This window comes from Populus alba, chromosome 5 (genome assembly GCF_005239225.2).
Source record: "Populus alba chromosome 5, ASM523922v2, whole genome shotgun sequence".
Lineage (NCBI taxonomy): Eukaryota > Viridiplantae > Streptophyta > Magnoliopsida > Malpighiales > Salicaceae > Populus > Populus alba.
The window spans coordinates 17,797,931-17,819,723 of record NC_133288.1 but is presented as its reverse complement, the minus strand read 5'-3'; the positions used below and the strand labels follow the sequence as shown (position 1 = coordinate 17,819,723).

The 21,793-nt window shown below is 30.2% G+C and overlaps 2 protein-coding genes across 2 annotated transcripts; one reads left to right on the top strand and one right to left on the bottom strand.

Annotated features, from left to right (window-relative positions):
- Positions 1 to 1,766: 1,766 nt before the first annotated feature.
- On the bottom strand, positions 1,767 to 6,576 carry LOC118029197 (pentatricopeptide repeat-containing protein At1g43980, mitochondrial). The gene is made up of 2 exons (XM_073409250.1): positions 4,253 to 6,576; positions 1,767 to 3,236 (listed from the first exon to the last, which is right to left on the bottom strand). Exon 1 carries the CDS (start codon positions 6,283 to 6,285, stop codon positions 4,375 to 4,377), a length of 1,911 nt encoding a protein of 636 aa, XP_073265351.1. The 5' UTR covers positions 6,286 to 6,576; the 3' UTR covers positions 1,767 to 3,236; positions 4,253 to 4,374.
- A 7,298-nt stretch (positions 6,577 to 13,874) lies between these two features.
- On the top strand, positions 13,875 to 15,880 carry LOC118029195 (uncharacterized). Its single transcript, XM_035033008.2, has 2 exons — positions 13,875 to 14,873; positions 15,566 to 15,880. Exons 1-2 carry the CDS (start codon positions 14,032 to 14,034, stop codon positions 15,624 to 15,626), a joined length of 903 nt encoding a protein of 300 aa, XP_034888899.1. The 5' UTR covers positions 13,875 to 14,031; the 3' UTR covers positions 15,627 to 15,880.
- Positions 15,881 to 21,793: the final 5,913 nt, after the last annotated feature.

Sequence of the window (21,793 nt, the reverse complement as noted above, 5' to 3'; positions counted from 1 at the left end):
ATAGAGACAATCTCAAAGAGACAAATCAGGAGTTGCAGTTGGCTTTCTCCAATCTATTTTAGGACGTTTTGATTTATGCTTTAATATCAGAATTTATTTACCTTCAGGACTCTAGTATTATTTTCCTATTTCAGTTATTTCTTTCCTAAAAAATTTAGTCCTGGTTGAACTAGGATGTGCAACTTATATAAAGGCTGTTTATTTTCATTGCAAGGCACTTTTAATTTGCATAATAAACTTTCTCTTAGAGAACTTTATTCTCTGGCTCATGAAATTGAGCATTTCTTGTGTTCGCAGATTCAAACAATTATTGTTTTTCAAAGCAGACGGTGACCTGCTTCTTCAACAGCTTTCCGTTACGTCACAATATATGTGCACTTAGAAATCATGAAGAGTACTTCAATCAAGCTTGAAATGTTATTAAAAGATGCTTTTTCCTTTTCAAAAGTGATGGGGTATCTTAAGAAGTCGATTATTTTATCTAATTAAAATATAGGGTTAGGTGATAATGGTTTGTTGTTTACTTCACAACTTTATTAGAATATACATGCCTGTAGACCCACAGAAATTCATTCTAATGTCACTTGAGCATATGCCCATAAAAAAACATCAACATGGTGATAATATTTCAACTATGGAGTCATGTAAAGAATGGACAAAATGAAGAGATAGCTTAGCTAAACAAACGTTTGATCAATGTAGAGCTTGCCAAAGATTATTCGATTATAAAGCTAGGCTTAGAATGTCTGCTTTTGTTATGATCTCTACTAGTGTTTTATTAGTTCATAAGAGAACCAATTTTGTGTTGTGTTGTTAGTAAAGTTATAATTAACTATAGATGTTTTGGTTCTCGTTAAATGTTATTTTTCCTATTCCTTTCTGTCATACAATCTATGTCTAAGTTATAATCAATTTCTCAAAGAATTTTTCTTTTCTTAATAAGCATAATTAAAATTTTTGGATGTTGCTAGCAGTGGCAGGACACCTTTAACCATAAACATAGCTTGTATGTATTGAACAATATAATAAACAATCTAACGAGTTAGAGAAGTTTACATAAAATATTAGGAGTAAAAACATAAATCAAATATAAATCAAACATAAAATTCAAGTCATACATTTAGCTCACATATTATATAAGATAAAAAGTCATTAATGACCCCAATATATAGATACTTTCATTCCTTCAGTATTTGAACTATTACTATAAATTATCTGAAATGTGTTGGGTTTCTTCAATTAGCAGTTTGTTGATGATTAAAACAATATAGACCATGGAGAATTGAATTCTCTAGATGAGTTCTAATAATATATCTTCTAGAAAAAACTGAAGACATTTTCAAAGATTACTGGGTGTTATTTGGCAAAGCAAGATAACACCCAGTTATCATCAAAAGTTACTTGAGATTTTTTGATGTTTTTAGAATATAGGTAAAGTTCTCATGATTTTAATAAACTTGTTATTAAATCTAGTATACACGCAAAATAAAATAAAAACTATTTTTTTGTGATTTTTTAGTATTCTAAATTATGGAAATATTATTTATTTTTGAGATACTTTGCTATATGCAAATTAATATATATATATATATATATATATATATATTAAAGAAATATTTTTATTGTTTTTATGAAAGGAAACTAATTTATTTAATACTAAAAATACCTCACGCAGGTCATAATTTTAAATATTAAATATAAGATGGTAAAATATAAGAAACAAAAAAATTGCAAATAAGTCATTTAAGAGCATAAAAATTAATTAATTAAAAAATAAGAATTGTATTTGGCAAACACTAAAAAAAAATACAAACCTTGAAATTTTTCTAAAAGCACTTTTACCAAACAAATCTTAAAAACTCAAACAAATGCATTTTTCTTAGATAGATTTTAACTTTGTCAAATACAGTCTTAGGCCTTAAAAAGCTTAGCCTAATCACGTGGACTAAAAATCAAATCCACCTAAAGCAAACCTAAGCCCACGATGAACGCAGGCTTTGTTCAGCGTTGATGTTGCTCTGCTGCTGGAAGTCCATCAACGCAGAGAAGCTATGTGCTGGTGCAAAGGATAGCTAAAGATGCTGGAAAGGGAAACTTCTACTGTTGCTTTCGGTTGACACAAGACTGCTACTGTGGGCTGAAGAAGTTGCTACCGGTTGACTGGTTGAAGCTTTGTTGGTATTGAAGCTCTGTGGATGAAGAAAATCTTCTACTTCTGCTCACGGTGGAATCAGCTGTTGGTAATTGCTGATGAAGCAAATCCTCTGCTGCTAGTTTTTTGCTACTCACGGTGGCCTTGGACAGCGGAGGAACTGCAGGTCTACTACTACTCATGTTGCTGACCTTGGACAGCAGAGGATCTACTGAAGTTTGCTGCTGCTCACGGTGACTTTGGACAGCGGAGGAACTACTGCTCACGATGCAGATAGCTTGCAACTTAATTCATTCTTTCATTTTTTTTGCCTAATTGACTTTCAAACTTAATTTTTGCTTCAATTAAATTCTTAAATAAGTCAATTAAATTAGTTAGAAATTTAAATAAGTTCTTAAACTTGATCAAATCTTCTAGTTTTGGTCATGTTTAGATCTCAACCTCAATTTTCTTTCTTTCTTCATCTCATTTTGTTGAATAATAAAAAAAATATATATAAATAATTTTAGAACATTATTCAAAACTAGGTTATGACATAACTTATAGTTGTACATTTGAGACCATCATACTGTTATATTTTCTACTCCCAAAACCACTTGGAAAGAACAAAACAAAAAACCAAGTACTCCGCTAATATCAATAACTCATGGTCAAATATGAATTATGGAATATTTTAAGAAATCCAATTAGTTATTTAGATAAATATAATAATTATATACATTTTAATATAAGTAGAATGTTGTGGGAGTAGAGAACTTTTAAATTTAGAAGATGAGGATTTCTAAGCATCAAAAGGTAAAACAATAAAGCCAAGGAAATGTTGAAATTAAAAGTCCAGAACCTCCCTAATAATGAGTTCAAATAAAAAATAAGGAGAACTTAAAAATATTAAAAAGTTCAGAGTTTCCTAGTATCATAGTTGATACAACAATGATAAAAATAAAAATAAAAAACTATGAAATTAAACCTAGAGAATACACCTTGTTACGGATGCATAAGACTATAGAAAAGCTAAAGCAAATTGAGTTTATAAAAAATAACCACACACACCACCTGCTCTTACAAAAGACGTTTCAAAATAATCCTGCAAGGAGTAACATAACTGGTTAGGCATCAAGTTTGCTCCCTAAAAGTCGCCCGTTTGAGTCTCACAAATTTCAAGGCCACTAAAAGCTTACATGATCATTAACTTCAAGATTTGTGGAATTAGTCGAGGTATATGCAAGCTGACCCGAACACCCATATTATTAATAATAAAAAAATATCACAACAATGAGAAAAGATCAATCATTTAGAATGAGGGAAGCCCTTAAATTTAATCAGAAAAAATAAGTTAAAACATCATGACACCATAAAGACTTATTTTTCCTTTTCATATTCGAACACCAAAAGGGCATTACAAAACACACAATCAAAGCGAAAAAATAAAGCCAAATTGAAGTTCAAATGTAGCGAGAAGGAAAATACCTTATTAAAAAGTAGTAAAAAAAAACTACAATAAAAAAACTCGAACAGAGTATCCAAAGCAATTGAAAGAGAACAAAATACAACAATTTGCATATTCCAAACAAATAAGTGAAAACAAAGTTAAAGGGTAAAACAAAAGATAACTTGATAACTAAAATGTAAACAACCTACCTAAATGCCTGGCAATGCCTTGTGAAAGTGATAAAAATCAGAGTGTCAAATCTCTCATGTCACGCCCATTGAAAAGTAAAGGAAGATAGTGAAGTTTTCACCAAAACCCCTATAATTGTTTAATCTAATATTTAGAAAAACAAAAAACATAAATTGGAAGAAATTTGATTGATGTAGAAAAAATGATGAAAAGCTGTTATTTTAACTTCATTCGTTAAAGTTTTGGTCGCTCAGAACAAGCTAATTCATGGAAATAAATGGCAGTATCTGTGTGTTGACGAAATAGTGTAACCAGTTGAGAAGATACATGGTTAGTTGATCCCATTACATCAGGTAAGCTACATTTGAGACCAGGAGTTCAATAGCCCTTCAGGGAACGCATTTTTTCCATGTAGTTGTTTTACTTTCTTCAAAGAAAAAGAGCACTTGATAAGTACACTTTTAGTACGAAGTTAACCATACCAGAATCTTGACGAATCGGTGTCAGGTGAGCATATATGGGTTTAAGACAGAGACATCCACAAGTATAACCGTACTTGAGAATCTCAGAATTCTAACGTGGTGTCTCCGTGGAAGAGAGCTCCTCATCTCATCTTATCATGGTACTGCAAATAACATTTAGCTTCCATCTCCCAATTCAGTAATCTCAGTACCAAGTAAATCTCTTTGCCTCTATGATGCTGTAATTGGTCTGCCGTAAAAGTACATACTTGGTTTTTTACTCCAATCCAACTGCATCCAATCACCTTCTCCACCTTTCCCCTTTTCATGGCTTTCTTAACTCGAACCACACCTTCCCATTGACCCCTTATTTCAAATATCCGAGCCAGTACCAAATAAGGTAGAGATGACTGCGGTTCCAGTTCCATCAACCTCTCGGCTACTCTTTCAGAGAGTTTTAGGTCTCCATGAATCAAACAGGCATGAAGTATTGATTCCCAGATTAAAGAAACAGGCTCATAAGGCATTGATTCTGCAACATATAATGCTTCATCAAGCCTACCAGCTTGACACAACAAGTCCACAAAGCAAGCATAATGCTCATTGCTAGGTTTAACCCCGTACCTTTCCTCCATGGATGAAAATATGGTCATTCCTTCACTGATAAAACCCCCAAAGCTGCAGGCTAACAGAACTCCAGCTAGTGTTATTCGATCTGGTGGCAGACCTCTCCTAAGTAGTTCCTTGAAGGTTTGCAGGGCCTCGAACGCCCTACCATTGTGAGTCAAACCCATAATCATGGTATTCCAGGCTATCAAATCTCTCACAATCATCTCATTAAAGATTTTTATAGAACAGTCAATGAAACCAAATTTGCTGTACATCTCCACCAGCGAGCTGGCAACAATAGCATCCAACTCCAAACCTGATTTCACAGCCAAGGAATGGAACTGAGTTCCTTGCTCCAACTTAAGAATGGAAGTGGAGTGTAGAACACTGCTTAGTGTGAACTCAGTAGGCCTAATATCCTTCTTCAAGGTTAGCACAAAAAGTCGGAGACCATCCTCCCGAAACCCACACCGTGCATAGCTTGAAATCATGGAATTGCAAACTGCAGAATCCCATTGATCTTGCTCTTCAAAAAGCCGAACTGAATCCTTCAATCTGTTGCATTTGGAAAACAGGTCAATTGTGGCACTTGATATAATGGTATTACAAAGAAATCCCACTTTGACACACAGAGCAAAAATCTGCTTACCCTTCTCCAAATTTCGCAAATTCAAACAGGAAGTGATCACTACAGAAACTGAAAACTCATCAGGTGCATACCCTAAGGATCTCATTATACAAAACTTATCCAATGCCAGCTCTGGATATCCTGATTTACAACATACCGAAATCAACGAATTCCAAGAGATAACATCTAACTCTTCCATTGTCAAAAACACACCAAGAGCATAATCTAAAGAACTAAACTTCCCATACATGTCAATTAAAGAATTTCCGAGCACCACATTCAATGCACCCAAACCACTCCGAACAATGCTAGCATGAATTTCCTTTCCATGTCGAACCCCAAACACCACAGACATTAGAATTGAGTACGTGAACTCACTTGGTCTCACACCCAACTTTTGCATTTCCGAAAAAGTTTCCAATGCACAATCAAAATACCCACGTGAAGCATAGCCTGAAATCATAGAATTCCAACTAACAACATCTCGTTCAGGCATATCATCGAACACGGAACATGCCAAACTCAAATGATCAAACTTCAACAACCCCTTCAAGCAAATATTCCAGGATACAATATTCTTGCTACTTATATCATCAAGCACTTTCAAAGCATCATTAACATTGCCAAACTGAGAGTACAAATCAAGGCACCGATTACCTAGAAAAGTATGTCTATTCAACCCAACTTTTATCAACTGGGCATGAGTAATTCTTGCAAAACTCAAAGACTTCAATGAGAAACAGTGGTCTATGAGGTAGGAGTAATAAGAAAGTGAGGTTCTTGAAACTCTATGACATTGCTTTATTAAAGGGTACATACAAATGCTGGGTGTGGTGAAACATCAAGTGTGTAATTTCTTGCTCCTATTATATAATTTAAAGATAAAATATAATAATTAAATTATAAATAAGGTTTTGTGACTGCTTCTCTTCTCTTCTCTCATCTTCGCTGTCTTCTCTTCTCCTCTCCTTCTTGTACTAATTACAAAACTTCTAAAAAATGCAGCAAAAATATTGTACATCCAAACACAAAAAATATTCATTGCCGCAATGAAATTATTTTTTTTCCCTGCAAAGAAAAAATATCTTACCTAGGGTAATTTGATCTTTTGTTATGGTTTATTTATAATTAAAAGATTGTTAGGGATATATATATTTCAAAATTTTAAAATAATAAAATCACAAAATTACTCTTCAATATAAAAAATTAAAGTTGTAACTTAGACTATTTTTATCTTTTTTTTTTCTTTTAAAATTACAATAAACAAGCTTTTTTACTCCTAGATTCAATAAAAAAATAAGATATGCATCAAGTGGTAGTTTTGTTGTCATTTCATATTTGTTTTTTGTTCATTCTAAAACACATGAAGGACAATTTGGTCTTTTTCACTTAATTAACTAATATTTAAATTTAAAAAATTATTGACATGTGTTGTATACGTGTCAGTGCGTGGGAGACACACACACTCTTTAGATGGTACGTTCGATGTCTCCAAGTAACAAAACATGCTTATTAGCCATATTGTTGGAAGTGTCATTGTGTTCTCGTATTGCAACGCAAGTCAATGATAGTAAGACAGTTTGTCATCAGACAACTTTTATTTTTTTTCCTTCTTTTATCTCTCCTCCCTAGAAAATTATAGATTAACCCTCTTTATTTTTAATATTTTAATTTCAATTATTATTCTTTTTATTTTTAATTTTGATTTTTGGTCTTTTTATAAAATTTTTATTATTTTCAATTTAGTCCTCCAATTCTTCTTTTTTTTTTTTTTTTAATTTATTCCTTATTCTTTTTATTTCTTTTTTGTCCCTACATCTTTTATAAAAAAAATTATTGGTTTTCAATTTTATCCTTCAATCCAAGTTTTTGGTGTATTACTTTATCTGATTTGGTCCTCGTTCTTTTGATTTTTTTTTTATTAAAGTTATTTTTATTTTCAATTTAATCCTCCAATTGAAAATTTGTTGTTTCCATTTAATTTTTTTTTTATTTTCACCCTCATTCTTTTAATTATCATTTTCTATTTCAGATCCTTTTTGTAAATGATTATTTTTCTTGATTTTTTCCTTCAACGTTTTATTTGCTAGGAATTTGGCTTTTTGGTTTTTTTCATGTATGGTGTTTCTCATCTAATAATCCAGGTTACAAGTTTGAAATGTTAATGCGAGGTGACATTTTTTTTTTGGATTTTTTTTTTCAATTTCATTATTTAACATATATTTTTTTTAAGATTGGCTTTATGGTTTTCTTCGACAAAAAATTAGGTTATTCCAATCTCATCACCTAGGCGATGGGTTCTTTGGGTTAAACCGGGTTGGCCAACCCCTTATTATCTAGGTTATGTGTTTATCATGTTATCTCAAGTTGACTTGAGCCGATTCTTTTCGTCATTTTTTTAATCCAGTTTTATAATTTTTAAGGTTTATTTTCCAAGTTATCATTATTATATATATATATATATATATATATATATATATATATATATTATTTCATTAAAATAAAATCAATTTATTAAACTTGATTGATGCTATAACCCAAGTCACTTGTTTTTTATTTCTTCAAAACTTATAGCACCTAGACTATTGTTGCCTTTTTTTTTCTTGTTTTTCTTATTCTAGTTTTAGTTTTTATTTTAGTTTATACCTTCTTTTAATATCTTCTTTTAAATATTTTTTATTTATATTTTAATTAATATCCCTCTTCTATTATTTTTTATTTTTTTATTTAGCTTTTTTTAATATATATATTTTTTAATATTTTATATGTTTTTAATTTTTAAAGATATTATTTTGATTCATTTATAAATTCTTTTAATGTTTTATATAGATGAACTTTATTCTTAAAAATAAAAATATTTATTTTTAAATAAAAGTTTCTAATATATGTAGGCTTGCTTAATATTTTTTTTTTCTTTTATTTTATTCAATTAATTTCATGTATGTGTTTATTTTTATTATTATTTGATTGAATGGAAATTTAATTTTAATAAATAAATTTATTAAACACAACTAGATAAATAATTTATGTTGTGAGATCAAATATCAATTTTTCTAGTTTTGTTTTTAGTTATAGTCAATGAACTTTTTTTATTCAGATAAATAATTTTAATTTATTTAATTAGATGTATATATAAACCTTTTAATTTACATTTAGAATTTTTTTATACTAAAAAAGCTTATATATTTAATTTTTTATTAAAAAAAATATATTAAACGTAACGAAAAAGGGGTCAAATAGCTATCTCTTAAACCCAGCGAGCAAGGATGAGAGGGGCAGAGGTGTGGGGTTCAACGCGGAGACCATGAGCGTTTTAAGCGATAATTTCCCTCCACTGCAAGCAAAGCATGCTTTTGTTGTCTTAGGTGTAACTTGTAAGGGTAAATTAACCAATATATTTTCACCACGTCAATCTCAGAAGTGTATTGTTAATAATTACTCCTTATATTAATATTAGCTTTTGGTGTTAACAAAAGCCTAGAATAACTCACAATATGAATACCATGGATTGTAACATGTAATAATATTCTTACTTTTCTCAACAAAAATCAATGAATTTGATATTGACAGTAATATTTTTTATTGGTTACATGTAGAACAAGGCAGGATGTCCTTATTAAAAATTTCATTCGCAACTAGCTATAACTCTGAAGAACCATTCAGAAAGTCAAATTAATGACTAAATTTTCCTTTTAAAAACTGGAGCTAGGGATATTTTTTATATTTTCATATTGGTATTTTAGTTATAATGGGGAAATTTAGCATTTTAATAAATATAAAATATAATTTAAAAAACAAAAGGGATTGGCATATGCAATATAAGTTTTTTTTCCCAGTTGTTTGGGCAAAGCTCAAATAATTGAAATTCTCACCCAAAACTTTATCTAGACCCGGTGGTGATCTAGTCTAGCAAGTCCTACATGACATGCTCTTCTATGCATTTCTTGGTTTTTCCCGAGTCACTCACACAAACGTTTCTTACATGCAACTTTTCTATGCACACACAAAGTTTTTTTTTAGAAAAGCATATATCATTTTCTATATTAATAATATTGCTCACCACCAATATTTTCACTAATAGCGTGCATGACACAACACCCATCAAATAACACATAAACCAACGAGCAACAATGGCTAGCTAACGGATGACCAACTTAAGTGCCAATTTCTCCACTCATGATACAATGGCAAACAAGCTAGAACACGACTACACCTAAAAGCTAATAAGAAATTTCTAGCAAGACATGTAAATCATAAAATCCAATAAATGCCTTAAAAGCAAGCCAAAGATCATGAAAACTAGAGCAAACAATTGAAAGTCTAGCCAAACCAGGGCCAACCATGTAATTTTTAGGCCAGATATGCATTTCTTAACCTTTAATTTATTTTTTTTCTTATTGTATTTTTTTTCCTCTTTATACACATACTAACTTAAACATGGAACTTATTTTCTTCATGTGAATCACACAGCCATCAAATAAGCTTATCAGCCTAGCCATGAAAACCTTGATTTGTGTGTAAAGTTTTTTCATGACTTTATCAAACGTTATTATATTTGATAATTTTTTTTTTTTTTAATGAGTAAAAGTAGCATTACTTTGATATTATATAAACATATTTGTTGCATTTATTCTTGTTCTTATATGCTCCGATATGGTAATGAAGATCTCATCATAATTTATTAGCATGTAATAATAACATGTACTAATAGTTCTCCTCACTACTAGTAAGTATTAGATTTGTGAGTGTCAAGAAGATTGAGAATTGATTGGTATAGGGATGTTTAAGAGAGAAATAAATAAATTATGTTTTTTTTTCCTTTTGTAAGTACTATTCTACATTATTATATTATAGAATACACTAAAAGATGTGGATAAATTATTGTAGATTAACAATGGTCATACACTCACAAAAAGTTGTGGACTTACTATTTATTTTCAAATAATTCATTTTATTTCTTAATTTTTTTATGATTTGATCTTAATTTAAGTCCAATTGCTTTTGATTTCTTAGGAAATAATGAAATTGGAAGATGAGGGACCAAGATGAAAAAAGGCGAGAAACATCAGTGGCGTGCTAAAGATTTTGCAAAAAATACACCTAGGTCCTCAATTTTAAAAAATAACATAATTTATACAATTTAGGTTCCTTTAAACTTGCAAAATTCACTTTTGGTATATAAGTTCATTTGTATTATTTTTCAATCATTAGTTAGAAAAAAGAGAAAGATGGTTGCTAGATTCCAGTGATGTGAGAGAAAATTACCATTCACACTATTTTCCAACAATGAGAGGAGATTGCTGGTAGTGTTTTAAAGCCTCAATGTTACCTAAAAAAGTAGATATAAGCCGAGGAAGCCAAAACTAACCCGGTTTGATTTTGGATTTGTTGACTTTTTTTTTTGTTTGGTATTTTAGGTTGATGATTTTGTTGTAGGTGTTTTAAAGGTGTTGGTGATGTTATTATTATTATTATTATTATTATTATTTGAAATGACTTAAAATTGGGTTTTATAAGCAAAATAAACATTGGTTTGATTTTCCAGCCATCATAGTGGTGGCTAGAATTTGAGCCTGTAGATAACACATTATTTGTCTTTGCAAGTGATGTGTCACTTTCCTTTTTTAAAAAATATAAGGGTTGTCCACCTCTTTAAAAAGTACAACCAAGCTTAAGGCTAAGGCCCAGGTTTAGAGTTCTACCCACCCATGTGTACTCTTTATTATAGTGGTCAAACCAAGCTTTGGGCTCTTTTTTTAGTCTTTTTAAAAATAAAATATAAATTTAAGTTAAATAAAATTTTTAACTCAATTGAGTTTATACCCTGAATCATTAGTTTAACGAGTTAAGCCACAACATTCGGGCTATTGTTTTTTTTCTTCTAATATTTATTTTTTTAATTTGATATTTTTTAAATTTATTTTTAAATAATTTTTAAATTTATATTTCAATTAGTATCCCTCCTTTATCATTTTTTCTTCTTATTTGATCTTTTTTGGATCCATATCTCTCTCTCAATATTTTCAATAATGTATTTATTTACCGTTAATGATTTTTTATTATTTATTTACACAAATAATTATTGATTTATTTAATTAGATACATGCATAATTTTTTATATATATTTAGAAAATATTCTTTTTAAAAAAAATACGTTGACAAGATATTCATGTTCAATATTTTTATTAAAAAAAATAAAATAAAACGCAAATCAAATGACTAGTTTTAACGTGAAAAAAAAAAAAAAAAAGTGTATTGAGTATAGCAGAAGATTTGAAGTGTATCTATTACCTAACAACCCTGGAACGGTAACAAGTGATGGATTTTGCGTGTTTGAGCACCAGTAATTGATTAGGCTCCCTTTACACTAGAGTGAAGAGAAAGGCATGACAGGAAGAAGCCGGTTTTTTCCTTAAAAAGAATACACACAGAGAATTAAAAAAACCGGACATGATCAACCTTTGCTTCATCTTATCACATGATCAGTTCTTGTTAATGTCTGCAAACGACACAGAAAGATGTCGGGTTGGTAAGGAGCTGCCTGAAGGAAACCATGAGGGTGCATGGGAGCCTAAGACTACAAATTCTATACATGTCTAATTCAAATATATTTCTTGGCTCAGAATTGCTTGGCTGTAATGACAGAGTCATCCATCGAACTCAGCTACGAAACGTCAGGTTCTTGCTGGGATTCTCGAAGGAAAATTAAGCGCCCGATGGTTGTCGTTTTTGTTGAAGTTTTTTTCCAATCCAACCACCAATTTAATTATATAATCTAGAAGAAAAGAATCTTCAGCTATCTTGACTTAGATATATCCCGTTGGAGCTCTGGCAACTCCAAAATTCCAACCCTAAGTCTTGAGCTGATAACAACAGAGAAAGCTTGAACGCCAAGTCTTGAGCTGATGGCAATAGAGAAAGCTTGGCAACTCCAAAATTCCAATCCCAAGTCTTTGAATACACACTGGTGATTTTCCTTTCGAAGATGCGGAGAAGACCAATAAATTACCATGGCCGTTGAAGAGAAGGTATCCATAATTGCCAAGTATTTATCAATATTAAATGGTAGCACGAGGGCATGCTCATCTATTAAAATATGGTGCCAACTAACACTAACGCATTCAATATATCTCCTTGGGTGTGTAGATTTTCTCTCTCGATCTCACAGGTGTGTGGTTGATCTCTAACCAAACCGCAAATCCAAAGTTAAATCAAAATTTAATTCTAATACTTACGTACACTAAAAATCAGTTTACAGTATAGTTTTTATTTTATTTTATTTAAGCGCTATATCTGGAAGTCCATCGAACCCCTACTAATCTGGTTGAGCTAGGTGTTCCTATAAAAAAATAAAACTCTCTTAGTGATTATTCACTAGACTCGAAATTAGTTCAAACTTAAAATCTTGTTTTAAAAAATAATTACCGAACCACTTGAAGTGCTCAAGATTGATTTTCGGCTCGAACTCAAAATTTTATTTTAAAAAACAATTACCGAACCACTTGAAGTATCCAAGATTGATTTCTAGTAGGATATTGATGAAGGAACTTTAGTAAGGCGTAAAAGAGATATAAAAGCAAAGGAAAGTGAGTATATAAAAGTGAGATTAAAGATAACGAGGGACACTATAAAATAAGAGAGTGATACCTCCAAACTTGCAAACGGTCGAGACCCACTCAGACATTATCATTGCAGAAGGGAGCGCATGTGCTTTTTGCTGTTGTCTCTTTAGCTTTTCTTTCATTTTTTTCTTAGCTTTCAGAAAGATATGATACAATAAACAACAAATCATCAACAACGATAACCCTGCTCGCAATCACACTCCCCTTTCTTTTTGTCTCCATTATTTTACTTAATGTGCAAACCAAGACTATATGATAAATAATGGACATTAAAAGATAAGGTCAAATTACATGAGAAAAAGGCTACCCAGTACATTAATGGACTTTCCCTTTTCCCTCCCCCCACAAAAATCAAAGTTGAGGTTCTTGGAGAACAAAAATAATATAAAAATATTTCACAGTTTCAGGGTTATTAAATCTTATATGATTGTTAATTTCAAAATTTGTAAAATTAGTAAAGATATACACAAAAATTAATAAAAATATATACAAGCTAACCTAGATATCCATATTAATAAAACTTATATGATTGTTAATTTCAAAACCTGTAAAATTAATAAAGGTATATCCAAACTGACTCAAATATCTATATTAATAATAATAAAAATGGTAAAAATAAGAGAGTAATAATAATGATAAAAATAAGAGAGGGAATGGACCGTGCTAATCTATCATCTAGAAAACATTGACTTTTGTGAGCCTTAAACCGTAACCAGTTAACACATACATACCCTCATGAATCACCCACTTGTTAATTAAAACTTGGCTGGAAAGAAAATGACATCTTGACTATCAAGGCTCGGTGATGATATTAGCCCCCATACCCAACTCCCTTCAGCCAAACAAACCACAATCACACCCTTTCCTCTCCTCTCTTCCGTTCAATTTCTCCCTAACAACAACAGCAACAACAAAAAAAAAAAACAAAAAAAACAAAAATCATGCTAGACCCTGGCACAAAATCGCCCGATGACCAAGTCCATTCAGGTGACAGATATAATAGCAATGGTATCCTAAGTTATGGTGTTTTTTCAAGAAAAACAGCAGATAACTATGGCAACTACCAGGGTTGGAATAGCATGGGGATATTTGGAGCTCAAAGAAAGGATGTACAAGCTGAGGAGTCTGGGGTTTGCTCACCTCCCTTATGGAGGACTAGTCCACCGAGAAGCCCCCAACATCGCCAAAATCATTACCGGAGTCTTTCTCCATCATCAAGAACTCAAGCTATTGCTAGAGGCCAAAAGGAGCTCATGGAGATGGTGAGTAGAATGCCTGAGGGATGTTATGAGCTATCTTTAAGAGATATTGTGGAGCAGCCAATGGTGGTTACTGATGTTAAAGAAGAAAGTTTTAGCGAAGATAGGAGCATAATCAATCAAGAAGATAGGCATATATTAAGAAGGGAACACGAGAAGAACAAGAAGAAGAAGAAGATTGAAAAAAAAGTGCAAATGAATAGAAGTGGAAGCTCAATTAATGAAGGGTTTCTTCTGAAGATGGTATTTCCAATTTCTTTTGGTTCAAGAAAGAAGAAAAAAAATAATAATAGCAATCCTCCGATCATCAATAACAGTTTAAAAGACGGAAGGGTTTCTCCGAGGCCTTTGCTATATGATAATGGATCTGAAAAAAGCGCCGATGAAGATTGGTGGAACAATAAATTCCCAGAATCTAGGGACAGCGAGAGTGTTACTGCATTGAGTAGCAGTAATAGTGGAAGTTCAAAAAGCAGTGGTAGCAGCAGCGGCAGCAGTAGAAGTAGCAGCAGAAACAGCAGCAGGTATATTGCCATGGATGAATTTTTTGTTTAATTGCTTATTTCGTTAAAAACCTTATTGCAAAGTGATAAAGGTACACAATTTTCCTGATTTTACCCAAGGGAAGGGAGTCTAATCTAAAGATGGTGTTTTTTAGCAGTAAAAAGGCCAGACTCAACTAAATTTGATCTGCTATTTCCTTTGTTAAATAAAATGAAGATCATATTTCCAATTCTAACACACTTAAATCCTAGATCAAACGCTAGGGGTATTTTTCTGGAGAACTAGGAGGATGCTAGGAGAACTTGAATGTAACTACTCTGACACGAAACAGGGGAATCATGGCAGGAACAGAGCCATATATAGAGCTGTCCCTTAATAAACAAAGTAATTAATCAATGGTTTTGAAATCAGTTCGTGCAATATAAAGTAAAATTTTGTATAGAATTCTTCTTGTGTCATCTAACAAAAAAGCAACAGCCCACCGGTCAAAAGTCATCGCTGAGGAAACACAATGATGACAAATAGAAAAATGAACCACACAAGATTTCCATGTAACTTTCTGTTCTGTCCAAACCCTTCAACTCAGCAAGGGCTAGGAATTTAAGATTGGGAGTTTCTTTTTGCAGCTGTAGATAAAGAGAAAGCAATTAATTTTGAGTCTATGATGTCCAAATGTTTTGCTTGTGACTTGGTGTTCTTGATTGCAATGCAGGCACGGAAGAGGAGGTTGCTGGTCTTTCTTTTTTGCCAAGAAAGGCAAAGCAGCAAAATGAATATATGATCCGTCTTGTGTAAATTAGACTGGGTGTTGCACGTAATGTTTTTGCTCTCCCTCTGCAAATAATGTTGAAATATCTGGCAGGATATAAAAGATTCTAATGGCAGCTAAGATTTCCAGCAATGCATATCCTTGCTTGCTGATGCTTCAAGTATCTGCTACGAATTTTATTTATTTTTTAATTTCAGTTTCTATACCGACTTGCATACCATGTTTGAGTGTGGGTAATGAAATCTATGTATTTTTCAATATTGTGTGTTTTTTTTTCCCTATAGTTTAGGTGAATAAGAGTTTGAAAATATATATATATAATACTTTTATTTCGTCATTTTCATGGTAGATTTTGAAACCAAAATTAATTATCTTAATTAACTGTCATAAAAGAAATAAAAAAACAAAAACAAACATTTTTTTTCTTCTTTAAAAACCTTAATTTAACATATTTGTTTTATGTGATGAGATAAGATTATAAAAAATATTTTTTTATGAGTCAAAAAATTATTTTATAATAAACTCAAATTTAACATAAACTAATTGAGAAGGAGAATTCATTCTTCCCCTCCTTACAAAGCATTGTTTACTTGAACATTTTTTTTTTATGGCTTAGTTTTTTTTTTTCAATTTCATTCTTCAATAGGTTTGTTTATCCCGGTTTCATGATCCAGATTATAAATTTAACGGGTTAACTTAGATTTCTTTTGTTATTTTTTTAGTTAAATTATTTTCTCAATTTCATTCTTGAACATTTAGTTGATTTAAAATTAGATTTCAAAATTGTTTTTTATTTATTTTTTATCTTGATCTTAATACTTGGATCATGGGTTAACCCAAATTAACTCGGATATTTTTTTATATATATCTTCTATTTAATTGATTATTTTTTTCAATTTTATTCTTCAATATTAGGTTGATTAAAAATTGAGTTTCGTAATTTGTTTTGATTTGCTTTCTTTAGATTTATTTTACTTGCATAACTTGGGTTTTAGCCTTGCGGATTTAGTAACTTAATCCTAGTTGACTCGAGTTGCTTGTTTTTTGGGGTTTTTTTGGTTTTTTTTTAATTTCATCCTTCAACATTGGGTTAATTGAGAATTGAGTTTTATAATTTATTTCGATTTGTTTTCTATAGAGTTATACAGGTCCCACGATCCGGGTCATAAATTTGACAAGTTAACTAAGTCGATCAAATATGTTTTCATCTCAATATTTATTTTCTAATGGTCTTCCGACTTGTTTTTGGACCAATTACGTTGACCAGGTCATGTAAGATTAACATTCACAAGGTTTAGTTTTTTTTCTGCTAGAAAACATGATAGCACCTTGATTTTATTTTTTTCTGTTAAAAAATTTATTTGACTACCAAAACAGCACATGCTAATGATTTTGTTCAAGTAAAAAATAGGTTGGCAAAAACCAAATCCAAGCCTTATCCTGAGGTGAGTGCACGAGTGTGGATTATTCCCAAATTATTTAAACTTATTTATGACTCCTTAACTTTACACTATATGAACTACAAAATGATCTTGTATTTTTTTTTTAACCTAGGATATATAGTTTTGGGTTTCACAAAACTATACCAATAATAGATTCTTGAGATCAATTTCTCATTGACATATAATTTGTTTTAATTATACTAATGTTCCATATCAAAGAACTTTTGTTGAAGAATAATTTTAAACAAAGTTTCAATCCTAGAAATGTGTGAAACTTACTTTTAATTTAACCTCAAATATTCTAATTAACCATGGTTTAAAAAAAAAATTCTAGCATTAACAAAAACTAAAATGTGTGGGGTTTTTACTATTGCCCCACACCCTGTACACACAAATACAAACTCAGGGCATTGTGGATTCGCACAATGCTCTGTTTTTTTTTTTAATTTTAATTCTTGAACTTTTTTTCTCTTCAATTACAATCTTTAGTGTTCAAATTAATGACTAATTTCTTATATTTTGTTATAGAAAAACACAATTAAAATATTGAAGACCAAAGTGTGAAGCACGACCAAATGATGTGACCAATCTAAAATTTGCACCAAAAAGTTCTTTTCTATCCCCTTATTTTCTTTTTCCTTTTTTATCGTAGTCCCTTTAGTTTTTGAGAGTTTTGTTTTGGTCCAAAACTTTATATTCTCTTTTTTGAGTTGTTGGTTAGAGAAAGAGAGAAATTGAATGGAAAATAGTGGGAAAAAAAGAGAATCAATGGTTCGTCACATTCCATCTATAAAAAAATTCATTCTTGGTGTCAATAAGTTTTATTCGACGAGAGAAGCTATCTTAAGCTATTTTCCTCTTTGATATTGTTGGAAAAGGTAGATCAGGGTTGGAAGATATTTTTATTGTATTTTTAGATGAATTTAAGGTTATTTTAAATTGATTTATTAATTCATTCACATTAGAAGGATGCTTAGGTGAAAATAATGAAAAATAAAACTTTTGGTAAAGAAATCCCCCGCCCTGATTTTTTAACCACTCTCTGGTGGTCAGAAATTGGACAATCAAACAACATCACCTATTTCTTTAGAGAAATAAATAAAAATAAAGAAAAGAAAATGCTAGTTGTGCGTGGCTTTTTCTTTAATAGGCTTGATGAACCCCAACCACATGACTTTTTGTTTTTACTTTTTTTTTATTTGAATTAATTAAAATAAATAAATTAAATGTGTGTGAGAGTTACTCAACCCATCAGGTAATCAATTTCTATTGAGATTAATTAAAACAAAAAAAGTTAAAAAATGTAATAGTTTTAAAAAAATATTATTTAATTTTTATTTTGTTTTTAAAAATTTTCTAATAAGATTATAACATGATATTTTCTTCATGAATTTTATTCAATTGCTTTCATGTCCATGTTTATTTTTATTATTTAATTAAATAAAAAATTAATTTTAAAAAATAAAATTATTAAATACAATCAGACCCATAGTTTATGTTGCAAGATTATATATATATATATATATATATATATATATATATATATAACTTTTTAATTTAATTTTTAGCTAGTATATTTTATCAATATAATTTCTGATCCATTTATTTAATTAAATGTATGAAACCAGTTTGAATTTTTTTTTATGTCAAAAAAACACAATTGAAAATGCTAGCACGTTCATTTTTCTTTGTCCAACCACAATGAAATGCGACCAGCTTACTAGTTATGTCCTATAAATTGTGTTTATTTAAGACGTGGCTATTGGCTCAGACCAGTAAAATAAATAATAAAAATGACTTTTATTTTTTTTATTTTATTGTCAAGGTTGCCTTAGCTAAGAGTTTGCCTCATCATAATTGTTAGTCACATTTCAGCATAATTTGAGTTTCTCACTTTTCTAACATTATTAAAATAAAGCATTTGTAGAAAAAAAAAGTCATAATTAGCTGCATGACGTTGGTGATAGTGTTTTGAATTGAACATTCTAGAAAGTTGTACACTTGTGCCATTCCAAAAATCAGGAAACCATTTTTTTTTTTTATTCCCATTCTTTAATCTTTAATTTTTTGTTTCTAAGAAACTGGGTTTGGGACTCAATATATTTAATGAGAAAATAATTTTGTTGCTGCTAGTAGGGCAAATGAAAAAAAAAAATCTGAGCCAACCTGAGTTATTTTGACAAATATGCAATTTAGATCATTAGGATAACTTTATATAAAGCAAATTAAAAAAATTATGAAGTACAATTCCCAACAAACTCATTGATAAAAAATAAAATTAAAAAAAAATCAATCTATAAAAAAATACAATAAAACGACCTAAGTCAACTCAAGCTAACTTTTAAACTCATAGTAATGAGACCGTAATAACTTAATATAAAGTAAACAAAGTAAATTATGAAACCTAATTTTAAATAAACTTGATGTTGAAGAATAAAATTAAAAAGAAAATAACAGTTAAAAAAAATAAAATCAACCGAGTTAACCTGCTAAACCTGCAACTTGAATCATGATTTTGAAATACCATGTAGAAAACAAACTGTAACAAATCATGAAACTCAATCTCTAATAAATTAAAAATTCAAGAATAAAAAAACATACATTCTAGAAAAAAAACAAAAAAAAAAACTAAGAATAGTATTTTGTGAAATGATGCTTAGTGGAAGCATCTTTTAGTTTTTATTAATTATAATAATAATAAAAAAATAAAAGTATTGATTTATAAAATGGAATGAAAATTTAGGAATGTGTACATCAAACAGTAGGATAAGTAGGAAGATATTTTTCTACAAAAAAAAAAAACAGAACAAATTTTCTTGTCATGTAGCAGTTGTATCTATTAGATGTCGGCTATGATTTGTTAGCAAAGGCTCTTCGTTTAGGTACGAGGATTTTCGTTTTGGATTAATTTTTATTTTAAAAAATAATTAAATTAATTTTTTAAAATTCAAAATAAAAATTAGTTTAAACCAGCTTAGTTTTAATTTAAGTTGGTTTGATTATTTAGTTACAAACTAACAAAAAAAAAACTTCTATTATTTATCTCACTGGATTGAATCTAAAAATAAAGAACTCATATAATGTATTTTGAAATGTGTTTCCAGTTACTTTTTAAAATGTTTGTTATTTGAAAATATATTAAAATAATTTTATTTTTATTTTTTTTAAAATTATATTTGACATCAACATATCAAAATAATCTAAAATACCAAAAAAATATTAATTAAAAGTAAAGAAAAAAAATAAAAAAATAATTAAATTTTTTTCAAAAATATTTTTAAAACATAAAAACAAACAAAACTTTAAAATAAATACCTTAAGGCTATTACAATCACATCTACATCCCTCAACAAAATGCTATTTAAAATCCTAAACAATATCTAGTCATGAAAAAGAGAAACAAAGAACAACACTTGAGGTGTTGGCCCAGCGGTTGAAGGGACTTGTTCCCTTCCTCTGCATCCTGAATTCAAACCTCACCGTGCACGCCTGTCATCCCCGCGGTGCCTTATATGTTCACTGGGTTTGCAGGATGTTCAGTGAACCGTGAGATTAGTCGTGGTGCTGGCTCGGACACCAACGTAAATAAATAAATAAAAAACAAAGAACATGATTAAAAAAAAAAGAATTTATGACATTTACATAATTCCAAACTTTGTCAGCTAGATCTACAATCATTTACGCCAACTATATAACTCATGGTTGATGAGATGCTCATAATTTACCAACCCTCACGACTCTGCAATTGTTTACCGTTTTCTACTTGTACATTAACGACCCAGATCTTGACATGGCAATAAAACAAAATATATTTAAGGGAGATAGAGAGAGAGAAAGTGATGGAAGAGATGAGAAACGATAGAAAGCTTGTGGCTACTACTTTTCCGTTTGGCTTGTGGCTACTACTTTTCCGTTTGACTTGTGGCTAGGATTTCAGAGAGATGAGAGGCAGAAAAGGCTCAGAAAAGTACATGTCTGTTTTTTTAAAAAGAAATTTAAATTAAATTAATATAATTTTAATATTTTCAAACTTTGATATGCTATACTAGTATCAAAATTAATTTTTTAAAAAAATAAAAAAATATTATTAGCATATATTTTAATATAAAAAATTATTTAAAAAATAAATATAATTACATTATCAAACAAACTCTAAGAATGTATTAGTATTTTTTTATTAATATATTTTTATTTTTACAGTCTAAGTGGTTTTTTTTTTTTTTTTTTTTTATGGACCCAACTCTCCGTTTTTCTGCAAAATAAGACAGTTGAGTTGAAAATCATGGGAGTTTATATTCAAGCACGTGTAAAGAGAGGGTAATACTTGTGGAGATTGGCTAGCTATATTGCAAACTGATTTGGAGCGTGGCAAGATCCTTTTAGAAACTGTACCGTTAGGGCTTACGCCTCTTTTGTGGGCTGAGTAGTGATTACATGAGATACTCAATTTCTTAGAGTGTCTGATGTGTGGCTTGGGCCTTTGGGCTTGAAAGAGATACTTGGACTCAATAAATGAATTTCTTTAACTCCCCCTCTCAATTCCAGACTCCAACTTCTAACATCCCACGCAATCACTGAGCTAATTTTAATTTCATTAGTATAGTCCAATCACTGAGCTAATTTCTTCTAACTAGGATGCAAGCCAATTAAGTGGTTTATACAGGAGTTGGCATATGAAAATATGCCTAGGCATTGTCCACAATTTATCATGGGGACAGGCCCAAACAAT

Coding starts and splice junctions, on each gene's coding strand:
- LOC118029195 (XM_035033008.2), top strand. CDS start 14,032: ATGCTAGACCCTGGCACAAAATCGCCCGATGACCAAGTCCATTCAGGT. Junction 14,874..15,565: donor AGCAGCAGAAACAGCAGCAG/GTATATTGCCAT, acceptor ATTGCAATGCAG/GCACGGAAGAGGAGGTTGCT.
- LOC118029197 (XM_073409250.1), bottom strand. CDS start 6,285: ATGTACCCTTTAATAAAGCAATGTCATAGAGTTTCAAGAACCTCACTT.